Raw genomic sequence first — 26,265 nt, forward strand, 5'->3', positions numbered from 1 at the left:
CTATAGATCATACAAATGAATAACACCGCATTGCCTACCATTGACAGGTTGTGTAGAAGTTCCATATAAAGTCAATGACCATGAATCTAATGTCACTGAAAATTGAAAAAAAAAATTAAGTATGCATACAGTATTACTCAAATTTGAGTTGATTTATAAAAGATTTTGTTGGTGACAGTTTGCGATTACAAGTACATCTTGTAATTCATTCCCACTGATATAAGCATACACTGATATTAGTTTCCTCTTAATTGCAACTAATCATACTTCCGAAAGTCAGCTATCATGTGACTGTGGGTGATTTACTAGTACGCAGCCACGTCCGGTAATGACGATGATGTAATATTTGAAGCCTCTTGAAAAGGAGTGCCATGTTCTCTGCACGTTTAAAACTCTTTGACAACAGCTCTTTGACGGATCCGTATGTTACCCTTGCAAAGCTAAATGTCTAGATTTACCCTAATTTTTATTGGAATTTCCTAATTCCTGCTCCTTATCCCTTTGGACCCTTACTACGGGGCTTTCTAATTGATTTTTTTTTGTTATTAATTTTATTGACCATAAATTAGATATTTACCACTGGACGTTTAGCAAAAACAAACCATTTAATTCAGTTATAATTAGTATTTTGTTTTATTTTGTCGAAATTCGATTCTTGGTTTGTATACTGTATACTGTTGTTTTTTCATCTTAAAGGACACTCCAGTTTTTTCGGAGGTACTTGGTTTCTTTTTTTCTTGGATAGCAATAGCAATAGTCACATATCTATGTAGAATATCTACATATACACATGTAGGTATTATATTGGTACAACAAAAACTTAATATTTAAAGACCTCACTGTAATGTTCAATTTGTCGTTTTACTTTTGCGAGCTATCTATAAAGTACATCACCATACACAAAGCGATTATGCATCTATTAAGTCGTTCGTTTTATGTACTGGTATTCGTATGGTTTTGAATATTTTCTCATATTATATGAAATTTATGTTAAATTGTTATGAATGGCTATGTTGATTTTTAACTGATGATTACAAGCAATGACAACAAATGAATGGTTACATAAAAGAGGTACGAAACATACCAAAGGGACAGTCAAACTCATAAATCTAAAACAAACTGACAACGCCATGGCTAAAAATGAAAAGGATAAACAGACAAGCAATAGTATACATGACACAACATAGAAAACCAAAGAATAAACAACACGAACCCCACCAAAAACTAGGGTTGATCTCAGGTTCTCCGTAAGGGTAAGCAGATCCTGCTCCATATGTGGCACCCGTCGTGTTGCTAACGTGTCTGATGGTTTTGTTGAATGTGTGTAAAGTAAAGTGCAATAATTGTTTTTGCCTAGTCTAATAAGTGTGTATTGTCAATGTTATGTTATTGCCTTAACTCACCAATAGAATGACCACCAGCTGATCCAAAATATAAGTTCCATGATCCGATTGGATTTTCCCACCAAAAATGCACAGACATAAAAGTCCACGAAAGTGTACCTGCATTACTGAACTTATTTGCGTCATTGATTCTAACATGTAGTAAGTTACTGTAGGTTGCACTAGGTGATAATAGGTAAATCTCTGTCACACCACGGTAACTACTGTAGGAAAATGTGATATCAATAGTCACGTGTTCAAGGAATCTGATTGGACAATCAGTTGTCACTTCTATAGTGTCTGTTGAAAGTGCTTCACCAGATGTTTTCCTGTAGTTAAAACAGAATAACTGTTAGGAATTACAATGTACAATGATTGACTGTATTTGTAAAAGACTACATACAAATAAACTCATCATAGATACCAGGACTAAATTTTGTAAATACGCCAGACGCGCGTTTCGTCTACAAAAGACTCATCAGTGACGCTCGAATCCCAAACTGTTAAATAAGTCAAATAAAGTGCGAAGTTTAAGAGCATTGAGAACCACAATTCCTAAAAGTTTTGTCAAATACAGCTAAAGTATTATATGCCTGAGATAGAAAAGCCTTAGTATTTCAAAAATTCTAAATTTTGTGAACAGTAAATTTATAAATATAACCATATCAATGATAATTCATGTCAACACAAAAGTGCTGACTACTGAATATTCTGGGTGCAAGGATAAAGATTAAAATAAAGCTGTATTTAGTTTGCAAAGCATGCAGCAGTTTGATATTTCAACTCAATAGACCAAGAACGTGATTAACCATACCATAAAATCTAACGTTATCAATCAACGGAGAAAAAAATATATTCCAGTTGCGAACTTGTAAAACTTTATAATTTCAAACGTTCCTGTTGTATATGTCTCTTTTGATTAACAATGTTGTTTTTGTTGCCTAGCTATAACAGAAATAAAGCATAATAATCTTATCATCTCCTCTTCTCCTTATAAACATCTTCATAAAAAATGCAATAGGTTTTCAAAATTTCATATGGATTTTTTTTTATAAATCGTCAATAAAAAAAATATGTTTTTGCAAATAAGCAAGAAATTAACTTACAAAGATAGATTCCTTGTTATAGAAGAATATATCTGTTGATCTGGTACTGTATTCCATAATTGAGCTTGGGTTACCATGGCAATGGCGTTCATTAAACCAAATCCCAGTACAAGACTGACTGAAAAATATTTACATTACTCCGACTAACAAAGTCAAATTAGATAAATAGAACTGAAATATTTTTAACCCAAATCTCAGGAATTGTTTTTATGCCCCACCTACGATAGAAGAGGGGCATTATATTTTCTGGTCTGTGGCTACGTTCGTTTGTTCGTCCGTCCGTTCGTCCATCCGTCCGTTCGTTCGTTCGTTCGTTCGTTCGTCCGCAGGTTTAAGTTTTTTGGTCAAGGTATTTATTGATGAAGCTGAAGTCCAATCAACTATAAACGTTGTACACTTGTTGCTTATGATATGATCTTTCTAATTTTAAAGCCAAATTAGACTTTTAACCCTAATTTCACGGTCAACTGAACATAGAAAATATATAATAATGGGAGTTTCAGGTTAAAGTTTTTGGTCAAGGTAGTTTTTGATGAAGTTGAAGTCCAATCAACTTGAAACTTAGTATAGATGTGCCCTATCATATGATCTTTCTAATTTAAATGCCAAATTAGAGTTTTGACCCCAATTTACGGTTTACTAAACATAGAAAATGATAGTGTAAATTTCAGGTTAAAGTTTTTGGTCAAGGTAGTGTTTGATAACGTAGAAGTCCAATCAACTTGAAACTTAGTGTACATGTTCCCTTTGATAACATCATTTTAATTTTAATGCCAAATTAGAGAATTTATTCCAATTGCACGGTCCATTAAACATAGAAAGTGCGAGTGGGGCATCCGTGTACTGTGGACACATTTTTGTTTATTATAATTTTACAATAGTTTTCTTATTATTTTTACTTTGTACGATCTCATTACATAAATATAACATTGATGAACATTGTATCAATTTGTTTTCTACATCGGACAAGATCCTTATCAACAAGTCTTCTGTATTGGAAAAAATCGATTTTTGATTTATTCTTAAAATGGAAGTTGGCAAAATCAAATTAAAAAAATAACTTTCATTTTTCAGAATAATAGTGCATGTGCCACTTACGACGTTTTGTACAGACAACATGAGATACTAATACGAATGTAATCATTGTGGAGCGTTAATAAACCATTGATCGAGGACGGATTTTTTTCATCTATATTAAGTGTTGATTTCCTATCTAATATTCTACATATTGATTTTTGGAACTGCTTCCGGTTTCGTTGACAGTACCGCGATGTATTATATCACTATCTTTTTGCGTTTCCTTGTTAATTGATAATTTTATTGGGCTTATAAAATCTAACTGCTTTGTTTATAATATTGATAATTCGATTGGTCTATACTAATACTTACATTCTTTGTTTATAATAGTGATAATTCGATTGGTCTATACTAATACTTACATTCTTTGTTTATAATATTGATAATTCGATTGGTCTATACTAATACTTACATTCTTTGTTTATAATATTGATAATTCGATTGGTCTATACTAATACTTACATTCTTTGTTTATAATATTGATAATTCGATTGGTCTATACTAATACTTACATTCTTTGTTTATAATATTGATAATTCGATTGGTCTATACTAATACTTACATTCTTTGTTTATAATATTGATAATTCGATTGGTCTATAATAATACTTACATTCTTTGTTTATAATATTGATAATTCGATTGGTCTATAATAATACTTACATTCTTTGTTTATAATATTGATAATTCGATTGGTCTATACTAATACTTACATTCTTTGTTTATAATATTGATAATTCGATTGGTCTATACTAATACTTACATTCTTTGTTTATAATATTGATAATTCGATTGGTCTATACTAATACTTACATTCTTTGTTTATAATATTGATAATTCGATTGGTCTATACTAATACTTACATTCTTTGTTTATAATATTGATAATTCGATTGGTCTATAATAATACTTACATTCTTTGTTTATAATATTGATAATTCGATTGGTCTATAATAATACTTACATTCTTTGTTTATAATATTGATAATTCGATTGGTCTATAATAATACTTACATTCTTTGTTTATAATATTGATAATTCGATTGGTCTATAATAATACTTACATTCTTTGTTTATAATATTGATAATTCGATTGGTCTATAATAATACTTACATTCTTTGTTTATAATATTGATAATTTGATTGGTCTATAATAATACTTACATTCTTTGTTTATAATATTGATAATTTGATTGGTCTATGATAATACTTACATTCTTTGTTTATAATATTGATAATTTGATTGGTCTATGATAATACTTACATTCTTTGTTTATAATATTGATAATTTGATTGGTCTATGATAATACTTACATTCTTTGTTTATAATATTGATAATTTGATTGGTCTATGATAATACTTACATTCTTTGTTTATAATATTGATAATTTGATTGGTCTATAATAATACTTACATTCTTTGTTTATAATATTGATAATTTGATTGGTCTATAATAATACTTACATTCTTTGTTTATAATATTGATAATTTGATTGGTCTATAATAATACTTACATTCTTTGTTTATAATATTGATAATTTGATTGGTCTATAATAATACTTACATTCTTTGTTTATAATATTGATAATTTGATTGGTCTATAATAATACTTACATTCTTTGTTTATAATATTGATAATTTGATTGGTCTATAATAATACTTACATTCTTTGTTTATAATATTGATAATTTGATTGGTCTATAATAATACTTACATTCTTTGTTTATAATATTGATAATTTGATTGGTCTATAATAATACTTACATTCTTTGTTTATAATATTGATAATTCGATTGGTCTATAATAATACTTACATTCTTTGTTTGCTCCGTTTGTTGACCAATCACCAATGCTATCGTTCAATCCATTCCTGGATGATGTCAATACAATAAGATGTTGAATGTCCCTCCATGTTAGTTCTGGACTTAAAAGGAAAGCTGCTTTGTATCAATTTAAACCATAAGGGCGAGTTAGTAACAAAGTTTATTGGGGCAGATAAGAGGAGAGGTATGATCATGCATTCAAATGTAGTTGGAAATTCTGAAAAGTAACTGCGTTAAACTGTTCTATAGGATTTTATAAATGAAGAGATTTATCACGTTATAACCATCGTGGAACATACAACATCCAGTAACTAGATATACTTTTTGATGCGGCTTTCACTATTATCAAAATATTAATAAAAAATCTCTCAAAAATTAGTCAAATTTGCAGATTGTAACAGTTTTCCTTAATCTTTAAAACGTTTGAAGCCTCTTTACAAACATGTTAGAAATACTTTTTTTTTATTCCAACACAAAACCAACAGTCAGATAAAACAACAAGAGATTTTTTTAAAAGAGTAAACTGAGATTTTATTCTGAAAACCAAGCAATCATATTCTATTCAGCACAAGCATGAGTAGGTACTCAACCGAGGCCCCCAAAGTACCCATTCTAGGTACCAGAGATGTGTGTGAGAGGGTGAAAATTACCCTTCTGATGTACTGATATTTTTAGCACCCTGAGTGAGAATCGAACTCGGGATCTTCAGCATTGTAGCCATAGGTCTTTTTTTTTTATCTTTATTATGTAGCCATAGGTCTTAACCACTACACCACGAACTCCTATGTACTACTGCGAGTAATCCTTTTTAGTCATAAAGCTCCGTGTCTTGGTATTTGTACATCCATGCCTATCTGATATTTAGGGTTGACCGTTCCTTATGAAGTGCAAAATCAGAATATCGCTTCGGACGCACCATTAAAAAAAGTGTTATTTTTGACCTAATGAGATTTAAATGTATTGAAATCAAAATCAACCAAAACAAGTAATAAAAAACCCCATAACATTGTAATTTTACTTGGCTTGTAAGGTAAGAGCAATTATCCCAGTTGCAATCGGTGTGGAAAACGACGTTCCTTGAACATTGTCATCAGAGCACTGTGAAAATATAGATGTTGTGATCTGAAAACATAATATAAATAAAATATTATAATTAATATAAATATATATATTTACTTCAAATTATGTCAAAATGTAAAATCATCCATGTAAACAAAGACGGCTAAGTATAAACAACTTTACCGTAAATGTTTCTATTTATCTGTATTAGTTTTAACAGGGTATGAAAATGAATACGAATTTATTGTAAATCGATAAATGTCGTCTACGGATTAGAGTGCAACCTTTGCGGCTTGGTATACGTCGGTGAAACGAAAGGAAGGCTAAACAAACGTATGTGCGGTCATAGATCAGACATTAACCTCAATGCTAACGACATTCTATACCAGCATTTCAATCAGCCCGATCATTCCATCGTTTCTATGACAGTTCGAATTATTGAAAAAATATACCATAGCTCGAACAATCCTAATCTTTCAACGACTCTCCGTCGACAAAAAGAAGACTACTGGATTAGACAATTGGGAACTGCAACACCGTATGGCTGCAATGACAAAATTGATGGTATAGGTATTCTATCTAGTCCTTCGTGTAACTCGGTGAATGTGATGAATATTTTCAACTCGACTCCTCGACGTAGACGTAGTCATGGCCATCGTCATTATACATCACCCTCTCTGCATGATGTATCTATTAATGACTTGCTGCCATGCATACCAAAACCGTTAGGTATTCATCACATTCGCACGAAACTTTATTCATTACTCCTTTCAAAACTTCATTCTCTGTTCAATTTATGTTTGGAATCCACTGTAACAAACCCTCATTCAAACCAATACAAACTACAAGCTATAATTTCGGATATTGCTAGTCACAGACTTTTCAAGCAAGTTCGCATTGGAAAAGATGAAAAAGAGAAAAGATCTTTTCTCAATCTTTCCTTTGCCAACAAAGGTCTCGATGGCGTCAACCTAGGCAATATCCTTCATCATAAATTAGTTCAATCGAAAATACCTCCTTATTTCAAAGACCAGTCTGTACCAATAATTTCTTATACCTATACCAAACCTATTGCAACTAAAATTTTCAATTACAAACGCGTTTTGCAGGATCTAGATATTGACGACTTCAAGTCTAAACCTCCTGATTGCACTTGTGCTAGTTCCCAATTTACATATAATCCTGCTGGCCACGTTATTACCGGTGACCTTAACATTGTTAATAACACTTCTCTACGAAACGTGTTATCGAAAGGTCCGAAATATCGTGAGCCTAAATCCATCAATTGGAAACACAACTTTAAAATTTTGATGGATTCAGTTGAGGATTATGCCAGGCAATGGGCTAAGCGCGAGAAGGAAGACGTAGACACTCTATCCGAATGGATTAAGGCAGTGAGGTCGTTAATACAAATCAGAATTAAGAAACTGAATGGGTCCATCAATGCCCATGCTACGTCAATCTTCAAAGATCCTAATGTTGCTAAACACCTATCTGACCTCCAGGATGAATATGTTGTTGTCCCCGCAGACAAAGCCCCAAATAACATCGTTTTTATCTGTCATTACATTAATTGCTTGATAAACGAATTAGGTATAGACAATTTACTTGGAAACCCAACATATACCCTCACGACACTTACCAAAGAGGAAATCCTGGATAACCATAGGTCTGTTCTTTGTTCCTTTGGTATTTCAACCAAAGATGAAGAACTGGATCTTCCATCACTGTATTGGATACCTAAACTACATAAGTGTCCTTACAAACAACGGTATATTGCTGGGTCTTCCAAGTGCTCCACGAAACCCCTTTCTAAATTATTAACATCCATTTTATCAGCAATCAAAGACGGGCTTCAAAGTTATTGTGAAACTGCCTATTCTAGAGGTGGCGTGAATCAGATGTGGATACTTAAAAATTCCAAAGATCTTTTAGAGTACATACAATCTAACTCTCTTTCATCTTGTAACAGTATTAAAACATTTGACTTTTCTACTCTTTACACAAGTATTCCACATTCCAAACTAAAAGACAAATTAAAAGAGTTGGTATTACTTTGCTTCATAAAAAAGAAAGGCCAACGTAGATACAAGTATCTTGTCTTAGGGAGGGATAAATCATACTTTGTAAAGAACCATTCTCATTCAAACAAAAATTCTCTGAAACCGATATTATCAATATGCTTGATTTCTTGATTGACAACATATTTGTTACGTTCGGAGGACGTGTTTTTCAACAGACTGTCGGCATCCCAATGGGAACAAACTGTGCCCCTCTACTTGCTAACTTGTTTCTTTATTATTATGAGGCTGACTTCATGCAGGAACTTCTTAGGAAGAAAGATAAGAAGTTAGCAATATCCTTTAACTCTACTTTCCGCTATATAGATGACGTTTTTTCACTAAACAATTCAAAATTTGGTGACTATGTGGATCGCATCTATCCCATCGAATTGGAAATAAAGGATACTACAGATACAGTTAAGTCGGCTTCATATCTTGACTTACATCTAGAAATTGACAATGAGGGTCGGTTGAAGACAAAACTTTACGACAAAAGAGATGATTTCAGCTTTCCAATTGTGAACTTTCCATTTCTAAGTAGCAACATTCCAGCAGCACCTGCATACGGGGTATATATCTCCCAATTGATACGATATTCCCGTGCTTGCATTTCCTATCATGATTTTCTTGATAGAGGGTTACTGCTCACAAGGAAGCTATTAAACCAAGAGTTCCAAATGGTGAAGTAAGTTGAAATCATCCCTTCGTAAATTTTACGGACGCCATCACGAGTTGGTTGACCGTTATGGAATAACCGTTTCACAAATGATATCGGATATGTTCCTTACGTCGTAACTACAATCCCCTTCCCTTTCATTAATTTGACATACCGAATTATACTATTTACCGGATTTGTAATCACATAAGCAACACGACGGGTGCCGCATGTGGAGCAGGATCTGCTTACCCTTCCGGAGCACCTGAGATCACCCCTAGTTTTTGGTGGGGTTCGTGTTGTTTATTCTATAGTTTTCTATGTTGTGTCATGTGTACAATTGTTTTTCTGTTTGTCTTTTTCATTTTTAGTCATGGCGTTGTCAGTTTGTTTTAGATTTAGAGTTTGACTGTCCCTTTGGTGTCTTTCGTCCCTCTTTTATCAAGTAATTATCTTCGCGTCTTCTCTATACGTTATGTTCCTAACATAGCAACACTTCTACCGATAGACAACTAAAACACAAATGTATATTTGTCGACTATCTTGCTGCTTGTGTATATTATGAGTTTCCGATTTTATTAAACAAATATGTATATACAAACATGTCACATCAATACACGTAAAAAATTGTGGCAATCATAATGACTTCTACAATATGTAATATTTACTACTTATACCTCAATGTTTCGTGGCCGTCCAAGAAAAACTACTTTTAGCAAACCCTAACCTGTGGCATTTTGCCAGATGCCAGGCGAAACCCCAAGTGGAAGGAGGACTCCACCTGATGATGGAATTGGATCAGCCTTCTTTTGATGTTTACAAGGTAATCAACTTCTGGAAACCCAGTGACCACCAGGAAAGTCTGGTTGACGACTGTGAAGAGAACTGTGGCAACCTGGAGAGACAGGAGGCAGCCAGGAGAGACTGGTAACCGGGGCATTAGGCTTTGCAAGTCAAAGTGCATCTCCTGTGACGGGGAACCCATTGTACACGCTATGGAAAGATATATACTAAGACATCCTCGGGGCTGTGCGAGAGCGAGGGAGGATGAACAGCCCATAGGACAGAACCAGGAAACGACTATGGAACCGACAATGACAACGAACCAGAACAACGGATGTAAATGTTTTTGTGGTAAAGTCTGTAAGAATTCTAGAGGTTTGAAGATCCATCAAAGTAGAATGAAATGTGTGCAACCCCATTCTGGCAATCAACGCACAGAGAGATCTGGTCAGACGGAGGAGGAGACCATCCAGGAAGCAAACCACAGTGATGATAGCCTCCCTGTGACCCAGGGTGAGGATGAGTACGAGGAACAGCATACAGAGGTAGAACAACTTGACGAGGCAGAAGAGATAGAGAGGATAGAACCAACAGTCCATAGAGAAGACGGGATAGAAACAACAGTCCGTAGAGAAGACAGGATAGAACCAACAACCTGTAGAGAAGAGAATGAGCCACGCAAAGAGAAGATCAAATGGCCAACGAATGCAGACAAAGCAGCTGGGAAAGCGCTTGATGAAGATTTGGAAAACATCTTAGAGGTAACATTAGCAGGCAGTGTAGACAGAAAGATAACAGCAATGACGTCCATTATTTACAGCGTAGGAAAGGACAGATTTGGAGTGGTACCACAAGGGAAACAACCAACAAAACAAGGTCATAGTAACCGGAGACAGAAGAAGATCAACGAATTGAGAGGAGACTTGAGAAGGTTAAAGAAGAGGTACAAAGTCGCCAATGAGAATGAAAGGTTACCATTACAGCAGTTAAGAAAGGAAACTAGGGAGAAACTTAATAGTTATCAAAAGTACCAGGATTATGATTTTATACGCCAGACGCGCGTTTCGTCTACATAAGACTCATCAGTGACGCTCAGATCAAAATAGTTAAAAAGCCAAACAAATACAAAGTTGAAGAGCATTGAGGATCCAAAATTCCAAAAAAGTTTTGCCAAATACGGCTAAGGTAATCTACTCCTGGGGTAAGAAAATCCTTAGTTTTTCGAAAAATTCAAAGTTTTATAAACAGAAAATTTATAATATGACCATATAATTGATATTCATGTCAACACCGAAGTGCTGACTACTGGGCTGGTGATACCCTCGGGGACGAAACGTCCACCAGCAGTACAAGAGAAGAAACTCATAGAAGAGATAGAAAGAAAAAGGCAAAGGAGAGAACAACATTAACAGCAAACCCATTTCAGTATATGAAGCGATTATTTGGAGCGAGAGGATCTGGTAAACTGGAAAACTCGAGGGAAGAAGTGGAAGAACATCTCAGTAAGAAACACAGTGATGAGAGACGAGGAGAAGACCTGGAAGAATGCGAGAAATTGTTAAGACAAGAGGAGCCAAAAGAACAGTTTGATGAGTCAGACCTAAAGTTCCAAGAAGTACAGGACGTAGTGAGAAAGGCAAGAGCAGGGTCAGCACCAGGACCAAATGGTATTTCATATAGGGTATATAAGAACTGTCCCAGACTTATCAGAAGGTTGTGGAAGCTATTAAAAGTAATTTGGAGAAGGAGAAAGATGACAGAGTCATGGTACAAGGCAGAAGGATGTTTTATACCAAAAGAAGAGAACTCCAGGAAAGTTGAACAGTTTAGAACCATCTCCCTATTTAACATTGAGGGGAAGATATTCCTGGCAGTTTTAGCAAGGAGAACGACGAGGTACCTGCTTGGCAACGAATATATAGACATCGCAGTCCAGAAAGGAGGCATGCCTGAAGTTTCTGGTTGCATCGAACACACCAGCGTTATTACACAGATTTTAAGAGTAGCAAAGGAGAAGAAAAGTGACTTAGCAGTGTTTTGGCTAAATCTGGCTAATGCTTATGGGTCCATACCTCACAAACTAGTAGACCTGACATTGGAGGGGTATCATGTTCCATCAACTATCAGAACTATGCTGCGAGAGTATTTTGACAAGATTGAAATGAGGTTCACAGCTGGAGACTTCACCACAGCTTGGCAGAGACTTGAAGTTGGAATACTAATGGGGTGTACATTATCAGTAGTCCTGTTTGCAGCAGCAATGAAATTAATTGTAAAATCAGTAGAAAACCCAAGTAGAGGACCATTATTGTCAGCAGGGGTCAGGCAACCACCAGTAAGAGCTTTTATGGATGATATGACAGTGACAGCAAAAACAGTCATAGATGGAAGATGGACTTTAGAGAAATTGGAAAGGATGATTAAGTGGGCCAGAATGAAGTTCAAACCAAGTAAATCTAGAAGTTTGATAGTGAGGAAAGGCAAAGTGCAAGATGAGACATTTGTGTTCGCAGGTGAAAAAATACCAACAGTTGGAGAGAAACCAGTGAAATGCCTAGGTAAACAGTTTGATGCAACACTCGCAGATATGGTAAACATGAGTGAAGTTCAAGTGCAACTGGTAGAATGGCTGACGAAGATAGACGAAAGTGGGCTCCCAGGAAGATATAAGGCCTGGATATATCAACATGGGGTCTTACCAAGGATATTGTGGCCATTACTAGTTTACGAGTTCCCATTGTCCAAAGTGGAGGCCTTAGAGAGAAAGATCAGTACATGCCTAAGAAGATGGTTGGGTGTGCCAAGAAGTTTCAGCAGCATTGGATTGTACAGCAAAGCTACAATTACCAATGAAGGCATTGACAGAAGAGTATAAAGTTACAAAGACAAGACAGATTTTGACGTTGAGAGACAGCAAAGATGCTAAAGTGAGAGGAGCCAAAGTAAACATCAGGACAGGAAGGAAATGGAAAGCAGATGAAGCAGTTAAGGAAGCTGAGATCAGACTAAAGCACAGTGTCATCGTTGGTGTAACAGCAGTTGGTAGACAGGGATTTGGTATGACAACAAAACCAAGGTGGGATACAGCAAATGAGAAGGGACGGAGGGAACTGGTGCAACAGGAAATACGACAGATGGAAGAAGAGAGTAGGAATGTTAAGGCAGTAGGAATGAAACAGCAGGGTAGTAAGTTGAATTGGCAAGGTGCTAGAAGCAGGGCTTTGACCTGGAGCGAGATTTGGAGTATGGAGGGATACAGATTGAGTTTTCTCCTAAGACCAGTGTATGATGTTTTACCAAGCCCAACAAACCTCTACACCTGGGGGTTGATAGAAGACCCAACATGCACCTTATGCAAAGACAAACCAGCATCTCTACAGCATGTGTTGTCAGCATGTCCAGTCGCATTGAAAGATGGAAGATATACATGGAGGCATGACAGTGTATTAAAAACAATAGCAGCAAAGTTGGATACCACCAGGAGAAAGAAGAGAATGATGCAGAAGAACATCACATTTGTAAATTTTGTGAGGGCTGGAGAAAAGAAAGACAACCAGGCAGAAGGTTTAGGGATACTTGGAACAGCATCAAACTGGCAGATGACAGCAGACATACATCAACGCATGAGTTTCCCAGCAGAAATAGAAGCAACATCGCTAAGACCAGATATGGATATTTGGTCACAGGGAACTAGACAGGCGGTCTTGCTGGAACTGACAGTCCTATGGGAAGACAGAATAGAGGAAGCTTATGAAAGAAAGATGGCAAAATACCAGCAGCTAGTAGAGGATTGCAAACAGCGGGGATGGAGGACGTGGTGTTTGGCAATAGAAGTCGGATGCAGGGGCTTTGCAGGACAGTCAATCACTTAGGACCTTGGGAGTGGTAGGAGCAGAGAGGAAGAAACTGATTACAGAAGTGTGTAGAGAAGCAGAAGTGGCATCACAGTGGATTTGGAGGAAAAGAGACGAAGTGTGGAAAAGTACAAAATGTTAGAACAATGAACATTTATTGTGTAGATAATGGACAGATATAGATATACAGAACAGCATTCAGTTACAGAAGAACAGCAATGACATCAGCTGAGACATCGGAGCCGTGTAGGACATCCAGTTCCAGGTTCAGATTGATCACCTGAGCCGGCGCACCTCTGGAGGTTGTTGTGGAATAGCGCCGAAACAGCCAAGGAAGGAGGACTCCACCTGATGATGGAATTTGATCAGCATTCTTTTGATGTTTACAAGGTAAAATAATTAATATAAATATATATATTTACTTCAAATTATGTCAAAATGTAAAATCATCCATGTAAAACAAAGACGGCTAAGTATAAACAACTTTACCGTAAATGTTTCTATTTATCTGTATTAGTTTTAACAGGGTATGAAAATGAATACGAATTTATCAAGTAATTATCTTCGCGTCTTCTCTATATACTTATGTTCTTACATAGCAACACTTCTACCGATAGACAACTAAAACACAAACGTAAGTTTGTCGACTATCTTGCTGCTTGTGTATATTCTGAGCTGCCGATTTTATTAAACAAATATGTATATACAAACATGTCACATCAATACATGTAAAAAAAACTGTGGCAATCATAATGACTTCTACTATCTACTACTAATACCTGAATGTTTCGTGGCCGTCCAAGAAAAACTACTTTTAGAAACCTGTGGCATTTTGCCAGATGCCAGGCGAAACCCCAAGTGTTGGACCGCACTTGATATAAGAAATTCAATGTTCAAAAAACATTTAATAAAACATTTTAAAAAAACAAAGAATCTGCTATCAGTCAAAAGACTGCGGCTAAATGAAAAATAATTTGAAGACAGAAATGAGTCTGAAATAACCAAACCCGAATACGTTTGTATAGCCATACCATCTATATATATAACAAAAAGTTTTAACTTTAATGCTTATTTGAACATACTTATGTATACACAATATTTAAATAAAAAAACGTTTCTTAACGTACAGGTTAAAAACTTTGATGTTCACTCAAGTAAAGCAGGCTAGAAATGACCATATTATACATCTATCATTTAACAGAATAATTTTCCCCGCCCAAAAAATACATACGCCTTCGAACTACTACGTGAAAGGACAATTAATTCCAGTTACACTACGTGCCACGGAAATTAGGAATTACTGTCCACAGCTAGTAATTATCTTATACACTTCACGATTATATATATTACTATTGAACGTTATTCTAATTAGAAGGTTTTGTAAAGATTATCAATTCGTGGACAGCATGGATTTGCATACGCTGGAGTTTCTCGCTGCATTGAAAATCCATTGGTGGCCTTCGGCTGGTGTCTGTTCTATGGTCGGGTTGATTTCTCTTTGACTCATTCCCCATTTCCATTCTCACTTTTTTTAAATGGTTCAGAGTCTGTGATGTTTGTTTGTGCTGTTTTCTTGGGGTTTTTCTAAAGGGTTTGGAACGCACAGTCTTGCATCATACGTAAAAGTCCTTACTCAGAACTGACTTAAATATATTCATGAATCCTGGGGCCATATCTTCATATTTTTCAGGTAACCATTTGAGATTATTATCATAGATATAGTAAGATATGGCATGAGTGCCAATGAGATAACTCTCCATCCAAGTCATAATTTATTAAGGTAAAGGTTCGGTATTCATCATGGAGCCTTGTTTAATTTAATTAAAAACTATTAAAATATGTAGTTTGCTTGCAAATTATCCAAAGACGATAGACTAAAACATAATTTAGTGTTAAACAATTCAACGGTGAAAATCAACGCCTTTGCTTGTCTAAGCTAAGATATTAAACAAAACACAAATGGCACAGCCACCAACGCCACATGCGAAATTAATTGTGTTACCAAATATCTGTCTTGCTCACTCCCGCCATATGTAGCGGCTAGTGCTGCTGCGCACACTTCTGAGTACCATGCGTTTTGTCCTTGTTGAACACTTGTTATTCCTATAGTATATATGCTATTAACATAACCATCGGCGTTACAGTTATCTTGTGACCCACCGTTCCCAGCTGCCCACGTGTAAATGACGCCTTTTCCGTTTCTACCCTATTAAACAAAATGTTTGCATATATAAACCATTCAAAAACAACGACATATACAACATAAAATTAAGGAGAAGTGGTATGATTGCCGAAGAACAACTAAATAAAGTGATGTAAGCAATTAAGCGACCTTCAAAAATGAGACAAAAACGCATACTGTATAGATGGCTATAAATTCCCCGGTATGACAAATATGAAACAATTCAATTGAGAATTATATCGACCTTATTGCTAACAAAACCATTCTGAAAACCCTTTCGACAACTTACTTAACTATCTAGTGGACCATAATCATACTTCTTTTGACTATAAATGTCTGTTTTATTTTGATTGTAAAAAGGATGCTAGTAGATCTACGTTGTAAAAGTGTATTCTATTCTTTTTTTATTTTTGTAAGAGATATCTTAATTTAAAGATGTAATGATCAACCAAGTCTTTGGGTTAAAAACAAATATATACATGACCGATGATTTATAAATTTGGCCATGTCGAAAGGAAATGTAAGAGACAATCACCAATCCGCTAATATATGATATCACTTTTTACAAATTGTATACCTTGAGAACAGCGAATCTTATAAGAGTAACCGAGGTATAAGGAGGATAAAGCGTATTCCTGGTAGTTTAAGACGACATGTGCAATCCCATTTCCAAAGATTGGCGTAAATGATATTTCACCAAAATAGAATGCCGATGGAAAAAACAAAAAATTGTGCAACAAATGACGGAGCTGACATAATTTTAGTTGACAAACGTGGGATCATCACATATTTAAGACTATTTATTTTACCGCGTAATTAATAAGCTAACATAACTTTAATATTTACATATTTGCTCACATTGATAACTCCTTCTTGTATTGCAGATTTTGTCAAAACTCCGGGGTCCCAAAAACCATACCCATCTGTCGGTCCCCAACTATTAGAATATATGTCTACTTTATCAATACAATGGCTGAGGGCCTGTGCCTCTTGCGAGTCTGTAATTCCATAACTACCAATAAGCCTTACACCTGGGTAAAGAAATACATTATCTGTCTATGTTAAAATATACTTTTAAGAGGAATATCAATGATAAACATTTGCAACTATTACAGTCATAATAACGTTCGATAACTCTGCATGTGACTGGTTCAATTAGGATTTTTTTACTGGTTACCTGATGAATTATTTAAAGAAAATTGAAAAATATATTTAGTTCACCTCGGTTTATTTCCATTCGATGTCTTCTTTTATAAATATAAAATAATATTGCAAAGAATTTCATTGATAATCGGACAACACTATAAACCGCATAGGTATTGTTAAAACATGCATCTACATGGGTATTGTCAAAACTTACATCGTGATTAGGTGCCATGTTTGTTTTCTGTGATCACGTTGATGTTATGACTTAATTAATATCACCTTAATCTAGCTATGTCTAAGGCTATTCTTATAGTTTCAATAACGTGTCATATTTTATTGCAATATAAACAGTGAAAATAAATTGAATTATGTGCATTAACAAACTAAGTGTCGAACATCCTCTACGTTTGCAAATTATTTGTTCGCCATTTTTCAAAATTTTCTAAAAATAACAGCATGTTTAAGCTTGATAAAAAGGAACCAATATTCGATTACATGCAGCTTTAAGGTAAGACAATGACTGAAACGCGAGCATCCAACAGTTATTTAGTTTTTATTGTAAAAATCGTACAAATTATATTTTTACCATGTCGCCCCACGCTGACAATCTGGTCGCCATCTTGAAAAATACTAGCAGATTTTCTGAAAATAGCTTATTTCAAATCAATTTGGAAGGGACATAATAGAAAATTAAACTATTCTATATACGATATTTCAAATATTTATTAATATAATAATAAGCACAAAGACCCACAATTATTCCATCTATTTTGTTTAAATCGCAATTTAAGGTTAAAGACGACAGAAAATCCAATATTTATCGTAGTTGTATGATTTAACCGTGTGAACTATCGAGGCAACAAGACAAATTTTCAAAAGTATTTGGAAGGGAGAAGATCAAAATTTAAACTATTCCAAAAGGAATATTTATATTTCTAAATATATGAGGAATTACTATATAGACCCACACTTTTAGTATCATGAACTTAACGTAATGTATTTCATCGATTCCAGAAAGCCCATATGCATTTCTATACATTTTACTTGGGTTTGATACGGGTGATGTGTGACGTCACCAAAGTCACGTGATGAATGCTATAGTTGGATATGGTTTGGACTGCTGATAGATTTGATAACTGAAATTATTTATTTTTATCTTCAATTGGAACTGAAAACTGTCCGTGTCTGACGATAAGCATTGTTTTGTTTTATTAGGGTATTGTAGTTGAAATAAAAACTAGAGGCTCTTGAAAGCCTGTGTCGCTCACCTGACTCTACTATGGTTTTGAAAATCATGTGAAAATAGATAAAATTCAAAATAGATAATCAAATAATGAGTGAGGCCAAATTTGGTTTAATATTGGCTACGTTATCTAATGAAAGATCCAGGTGGCCATCTAGAACAACAAATCGTCAACAAATTAGCAACACTAATAAAATTGAGAATGGAAATGACTTCATAAGCACCTCAAAAGAAATATTTTGTCATGTGTAGTTTCATTCCATTAAGTGGGTCTCTAAAAGAAGATATTTGTATGTATTGTCGTAGGGTCCTTTGTTAAAGTAAGTCTCGTGCTAGCGGCTATCTTGGATGATAGATCGGCTTCAAAGGAACAACACTTGGTCATCATTTCATAAAGAATATTTATGCAATTTCTGGTTTCATTCCAGTTTGTCTTTAAAACAAACATTTGTATGTATTTCCCATAGGGTGCCTTGTTCACCCTAAGTTTTTGGTGGGATTCGTGCTGCTAAGTCTTTATATTTTTTTATTGTCTTGTGTAATATTATTTGCCTGTTTGTATTTATATTTTTTTAGCCATGGCATTGTCAGTTTGTTTTCGATCTAAGAGTTTGACTGTCCCTTTGTTATCCTTCGCCCCTCTTTTTCAATTGATGATGAATCGGCTTTAAAGAAACATCACTTGACCAACACCTCATGAGTATACTTTTTGCCATGTTTTGGTTTCATTTCATTCAGCAGATCTATAAAAGTAGGCATTTGTATGTATTTCGTATAGGGTCCTATGTTAAACTACTTCCTCTGCTAGGGGTAATCTTGGATGATGGATCGTGCAGCTTCCAACCACGAATGCTTGGTTAAAACCTTGAAAGAACACTCATACCATGTTTGGCTTAATTACATTCTTTTGTATGCAACTTCCTTAGAGTCCTATGTTAAACTAAGTTCCCCCGTTGGCGGCCATTTTTGATTTCATACTTTCCGACAATATTCATTTGCTGATTTATTTTCATCAACTGGGACTAGTTTAAACATCATGAACATTTTCAAATATGAAATGTATTTGTATATATATCCGCCGAAATTCGGATTTGTCTTTCATATTTGTTAACTATCATTAATCACGGCCGATTAAATAAAGATTGTGCTTCTCAAAATACTGATTTCATTTCATAAGTTAAATACAAAATGTGTATATCCCACCTATTATTTTACTGGCGTATGCTACTCCTACAATACATTCATTGTTATCTCTTTCTGCCGCTATCAAACCTGCAACATTGGTACCATGACTGAAATATATATATGAATGTTTAATTATTCGCACGTAACATCTACATTAATGTCGGTTATAAAAGCTCAGAGAGCTTATGTTTATTTGTTATGTGACATGCCGACTGTAAATAAAGCTTTGAAGGAAAGGTATTTTTAAGGGTAAACTAAATAATTCGTTATGTTTTGCTATAGGAGTAAATAAATACGAAATAAACAAGACCTGTTGTGTGATTCAATGAATAGGATTACAAAAGTTCTCTTCTATGAATCCGTTTCTACTACAGTACTCTATAGTCAAATAATACTAACGTTTCCATTTGCCAGATTATCTGAAGTACATGTATTATTCTTTGACTATTTTTAATTTTAGCATATTATTTTATGGATCTTTGTATTGTCTTCTTCTTTGCCATTATCTGATCCGTTCTTAAAATATTTGGTATCGCCGTACTTTAGTCATACGCGTATATTTTGACTGGGTTTTACTGCTAGGAATATTTTGTTATAATATAGAAATTAGGAAATGGTATGTGATAATCAAAATGAACCGCAGAAGTGATTTTAGTGATAACAGATAACCGCGTCCACATCAACTGAATGATCAGGGTTTTAAGGGTCAGAAACATTCCATAAAAACTTCAACCAGTTTCAAGAAGTGGTTTCTCGATATACATGTATAGTCTGGAAACCACACTTGTGACTAATAGGCAACATTATTCATAATCTAATATACCCGACTGTCGAGCTTGGATTTAAAAAGACATAGACTATATGTATCCCTATGATGAATAAAGACTATTCAAACTGATTTTATAGTTCGGTCTTATGTTGTACTATAACACCGCTAACATGGTTAACAGGGCGTATGACATTTGCGCCGATTTTGAAATTTTCATTCTTTCATTTGCGCCGATTTCATTTTTCATTTGCGCCGATTTTATATTTTTTCCTAATTGGATTTACAGGTAAGTTACAGGTAAGTTCATACTTTTACATTGGCTGAGCAGAGAGTATAAAGACAAATCAAGTGACATTGCAATTGGTAAATGGCTACCCGAATGTTTCGGGTTACCATTCCTTTCCCTAAATGAAATCGATGACTGCTTCACGTTTGACATTGCTTGACGCTCCGCTCCTTCTGATGACAAATGTCATACATGAACATTCTTAGACAACGTACAAGTACACATTCGGCATAACGGTAAACCAATTCGTGATAGCTTCCATAAAATTAACGAAGGGATGAATTTAACTTCACCATTTGGAACTTTTGGTTGAAGAGCTTCCTTGTGAGAAAATGCTATCTCTAGAAATGCCCCACCAGTACGTATGTCAGACAAAGAAAAGGTGGCCTTCATTATCGACAATTACGCCAAAAATAGAAGCGACGAAATCATATGAAAGATGTGTTGCCTATACATACTCGGAAAGAACAGATTTATGATTTGAATGTATTCCGTTTTTATGGGTTTGAATGCTGTACATATATTTTTAATTCGTCATTTTAGTATAAACAAAGTGCTTTTATCTTAGGTTTTTACTTCTTAATTTTAAGCAGGAGACAACAGTTATATATACATGTTATGATTGCATGACAATTCATAACATATGTACAACTGGCTAACGGAATAGGTCTTTAATGATAAATGAAAATAACATTACTGGGATGGAGAGTTGTCTCATTGGCACGCATACCACATCTTCTTATATCATTTCACCTGTAATTTAACTGTTATTTACCTGTAAAAAAATCGGCGCAAAGGAAAAAAAATCGGCGCAAATAAAAGAAAAATCGGCGCAAATGAAATGCAGATCGGCGCAAATGCAAAACGCCGGGTTAACCACGCCACATTCTGTAAGTAAGTGTCTGTCCCAAGTCAGGACATACTTCAGTGGTTGTCATTTGTTGATGTGTAACATATTTGTTTTTCGTTAATTTTTTGTACATAAATTAGGATTTTAGTTTTCTCGTTGAAACTAATGTCCATTTGTCATGTCGTGGCCTTTTATAGCCCACTATGCGGTATGGTCTCTGTTCATTGTTGAAGGCCGTACGGTGATCTATAGTTTTTAGTTTCTGTGTCATTGTGTCTCTTGTAGAGTGTTGTTCCATTGACAATCATACCATATCTTCTGTTTTATATGGAAACTAGAGGCTCTAAAGAGCCTGTGTCGCTCACCTTGGTCTATGTGAATATTAAACAAAGGAAGTAGATGGATTCATGACAAAATTGTGTTTTGGTGATGGTGATATGTTTGTACATCTTACTTTACTGAACATTCTTGCTGCTTACAATTATCACTATCTATCATGAACTTGGCCCAGTAGTTTCTGTGGAAAATGTTACCGGTAGTAAAAATTTACAAATTTTATGAAAATTGTTTAAAATTGACTATAAAGGACAATAACTCCTTAGGGGGTCAATTGACCATTTTGATCATGGTGACTTATTTGTAAATCTTACTTTGCTGAACATTATTGCTGTTTACAGTTTATCTCTATCTATAATAATATTCAAGATAACCAAAAACAGCAAAATTTCCTTAAAATTACCAATTCAGGAATAGCAACCCAACAACGGGTTCTCTGATTCATCTGAAAATTTCAGGGCAGATAGATCTTGACCTGATAAACAAAGGAGTAGGGGCAATAAGGCCCTTATTTGGCCCAAAAATTACTGCAAATTTAAAAGTTATCATACATATTTTTAAATTACTGAAAACTTGACTAAGGTATAAGGTACTAAGAAAAACAAAAAAAAATGACATCGAACAAGTTACCACGGCAACTAATCATGACCTAATTTGCATATTTTGTTAAATTTCGTGATTTTCCTTGTTTTTTCATCAAATTTAAGTATATTTTAGATTGAAAAAGTGTGTGCGCACCCAAGAAACAACTTTATATTTGGTGAGATTATGCCAATAGTTACAATAAAGCTTCTGTTAAATTATTTTGTTGTTTCTCGGCTGCGCAGGATGTTTCCTCAACGGAAATAATGATAGAAAACTGCATAGATTTTTGTGAAAACAGTACATATTATGACGTAATTGTGATGTCATCAGATAAAAATATTTCTGTTTTTAATTTATATTTCTTGACCCTATGCATTTCTGAACATTATGTGCCAATTTGAAATGGTTATCAAACATTTTATTTTCTTGGGCCAAAACTAGGCCTTATTGCCCCTACTCCTTTACCCCTTGTCAGATTTGCTCTAAATGCTTTGTTTTTTGAGTTATAAGCCAAAAACTGCGTTTAACCTCTATGTTCTATTTTTAGCCATGGTGGCCATCTTGGTTGGTCTGGGGGGGTCACGCCACACATTTTTAAAACTAGACACCCCAAAGATGATTGTAGCAAAGTTTGGATTAATTTGGCCCAGCAGTTCCAGAGAAGAGGAATTTTGTAAAAGATGTATAAAATTTACGAAAAATTGTTAAAAATTGACTTAAAAGGGCAATAACTCCTAATGGGGTCAACTGACCATTTTGGTCATGTTGACTTATTTGTAAATCTTACTTTGCTCAACATTATTGCTGTTTACAGTTTATCTCTATCTATAATAATATTCAACCTTCTGCTGTTGTGTTTTTTTTTATTTTGGTCGGGTTGTTGTCTCTTTGACACATTCCCCATTTCCATTCTCAATTTTATAAGATAATAACCAAAAACAGCAAAATTTTCCTAAAATTACCAATTCAGTGGCAGCAACCCAACAACGGGTTGTCTGATTCATCTGAAAATTTCAGGGCAGATAGATCTTGACCTGGTTAACAATTTTACCCCATGACAGATTTGCTCTAAAAGCTTTGGTTTTTGAGTTATAAGCCAAAAACTGCATTTTACCCCTATGTTCTATTTTTAGCCATGGCGGCCATCTTGGTTTGTTTGGCGGGTCACGCCACACATTTTTTAAACTAGATACCCCAATGATGCTTGTGGCCAAGTTTGGTTTAATTTGGCCCAGTAGTTTCAAAAGAGAAGATTTTTGTAAAAGTTAACGACGACGGACGACGACGACGGACGACGACGGACGCCGGACGCCAAGTGATGAGAAAAGCTCACTTGGCCCTTCGGGACAGGTGAGCTAAAAAGGAATACGATTTACAAAAACATTACAGTCCTGCTTATGCATGTAATATTTGCCACTAAACCAACAGGATAATTATAAAAACCATCATTTTTACCATTTAACAGGACATTTTTATTAAATAAACTTTTAAAAATGTATACAGTTTATCATCAAAGGGCACTGATATATATCTATCACGTTATTTAACAAATCTATAATATAATGATACTTCTTTTCCTTGCTACATTGTAGTATTCTGATCAAACTTTCGACAAGTTATTTTTCGGGGGCATTGGAGAGTCATCCCAATCCTGATAGTCGTTCGGAATACGTACCTGCTTCCATTCGGGGGCATTGGAGAGTCATCCCAATCCTGATAGTCGTTCGGAATACGTACCTGCTTCTATTCGGGGGCATTGGAGAGTCATCCAAATCCTGATAGTCGTTCGGAATACGTACCTGCTTCCATTCGGGGGCATTTTAAAGTCATCCCAATCCTGATAGTCGTTCGGATTACGTACCTGCTTCCATTCGGGGGCATTGGAGAGTCATCCAAATCCTGATAGTCATAATCATTAATTGTGTCCTAAAACAAATAAGTTGTGTTAGGATTGAATTGTTGTTGGCGATTCATAATTTTTTTTCTAAACATGAGTAAAATGCTGGTGAACCAGTTCTATCATTCGTATGTATTCGGAGTTTATATTTCCTCTCTTTGTTCGCCTCAACTTTCAAATACTTAATGTTTCAGTAAATATATCATACTTCTTAGCAGGGTTTATAATACCAAAAGTTCATCGTAAACCTTTTTTAATTATTTTTGCATTTTACAATTGATTATTTTCTTTCACTGAAATATTTCGGTTACACCAGTATCATCACACTTCATTATCCTCATCGTCATTATTGATAATAACATAATTGTTAATTGAATAAATGACATTATCATATACTTAGACTAAATATCATACGATTTTTAACGTATGATAATAGCATTAAATTAAAGTGTTTTCCATATTTTTCGAATTGGTGCTTAGCGGGCTGATATGAAAAGTTTATCACATGCTTCGATTGTTATCACATGCCTTTCCGCAACGTTATCACATGGCATTCCGGTGATACTCGGCAAATTCCGCAAAATACACCTCAATGCTACGTTTTCAGTGAAAAACATTACAAAGTAGTGTACAAAACAATTATTTGAAAGTAAATTGTGTAAAATAATTAAATATAAATTTAAAAAAAAGTTAAAAAATATATTAAATAAATGCATTTTTTAAGTTTTTCTGAAACATAATTTAGAAAGCTACTTTAAAAAAGTTGATTTTTCAAACAATGTTCATTATATATATTGTTGAATTATTGAACTATTTTTTTTGTCGATTCGTCCATATAAAAATATGTTTTTTCCTCGATTGAGGCATATGATAAAAAGATTTCACATTGAATGTATCAAATTTTGGGTCCGACGTCAATGAACGTTTACTCTTCCAACTTCTTTTCGGGAACCACGTAAAAGTATCAATATATGAATCTGTTATTTTTCTCTACTGTTGAAGCATATGATAAAAAGATCATACCATGTAATTTTTCATATCGCATGTATTATCAGCCCTCGACAATATCAGCCCTCGAGCCATGCGGCTCTTGGGCTGATATTGAACCTAGGGCTGATAATATGTATGCGATATGACAAATGCCATGTAATTATCTGATATTATTCTGATATTATACCCCAATAGGGATAGAGGCATACACATATCAAAATAATAAGACTTAGTTTACAATAGATCATAAAAACATTAAAAATGAATGATCAATTAAGTGAAGCTATTTCAAAGAAAACACACACACACACCACGTTGGCGTCGAGATCCGAATGATCTGTCTGCAAACCATCATCTAATATTGCAACCGTTACACCACTCCCATTGTATCTGGCGCTCCAAGCCTCGCCTACTTTCATTGAAGGATATACGTCTTCATTCTAAAAAAACATCAATTTAAATGATTTTTGAATTATGATATCTTATGCGATATAGTATAATACAAGCAAGTAAGTAAATTGTATACAGATAACAATATCACAGATAGGTCGATGGGGACTGATAGACGCGATTATGGCTATGAAAAATCTAGGGAATTTGTACAAACAAAAGGAGAACTGAGGAACATTTAAATATCAATGAAACAGAAACCCAACGACAAAAATACCAAAATTTTCTCTTGAATCAACATACAGTGTCGACAAATTTCAACACAAAATAGACTAAATTTATTAGAAACAACCAAATCACTTATTTGTAGTCTTCTTCAGAAACTATGATATGGTCACTCCATAACGGCAAACCTGTGATGTGTAAGTGAAAGAAATAAACGATTATCGATTATGTTTGTAGTTTAAATACACTGAATTTAAAACAGATCAAATACTCAATTTATTTCACTTGACTGGGCGGAGTTTAACCGTTTCGCTCATAATAAACCATTCCATCTTTCGACAGGTGTTTTACGATAAACTCAGCAATGAAGTGTCCAGTCAT

The 26,265-nt window shown here is 34.6% G+C and overlaps 1 protein-coding gene across 1 annotated transcript; it reads right to left on the minus strand.

The window, feature by feature from the left end:
• On the minus strand, positions 1 to 26,265 carry LOC134709913 (furin-like protease kpc-1). The gene is made up of 11 exons (XM_063570038.1): positions 26,236 to 26,265; positions 25,581 to 25,709; positions 24,244 to 24,308; positions 19,575 to 19,663; positions 16,841 to 17,013; positions 15,803 to 16,006; positions 6,405 to 6,508; positions 5,378 to 5,487; positions 2,489 to 2,606; positions 1,404 to 1,711; positions 1 to 95 (listed from the first exon to the last, which is right to left on the minus strand). Exons 1-11 carry the CDS (start codon positions 26,263 to 26,265, stop codon positions 1 to 3), a joined length of 1,425 nt encoding a protein of 474 aa, XP_063426108.1.

The sequence above is a fragment of the Mytilus trossulus genome, chromosome 3 (genome assembly GCF_036588685.1).
Source record: "Mytilus trossulus isolate FHL-02 chromosome 3, PNRI_Mtr1.1.1.hap1, whole genome shotgun sequence".
NCBI classification, from domain to species: domain Eukaryota; kingdom Metazoa; phylum Mollusca; class Bivalvia; order Mytilida; family Mytilidae; genus Mytilus; species Mytilus trossulus.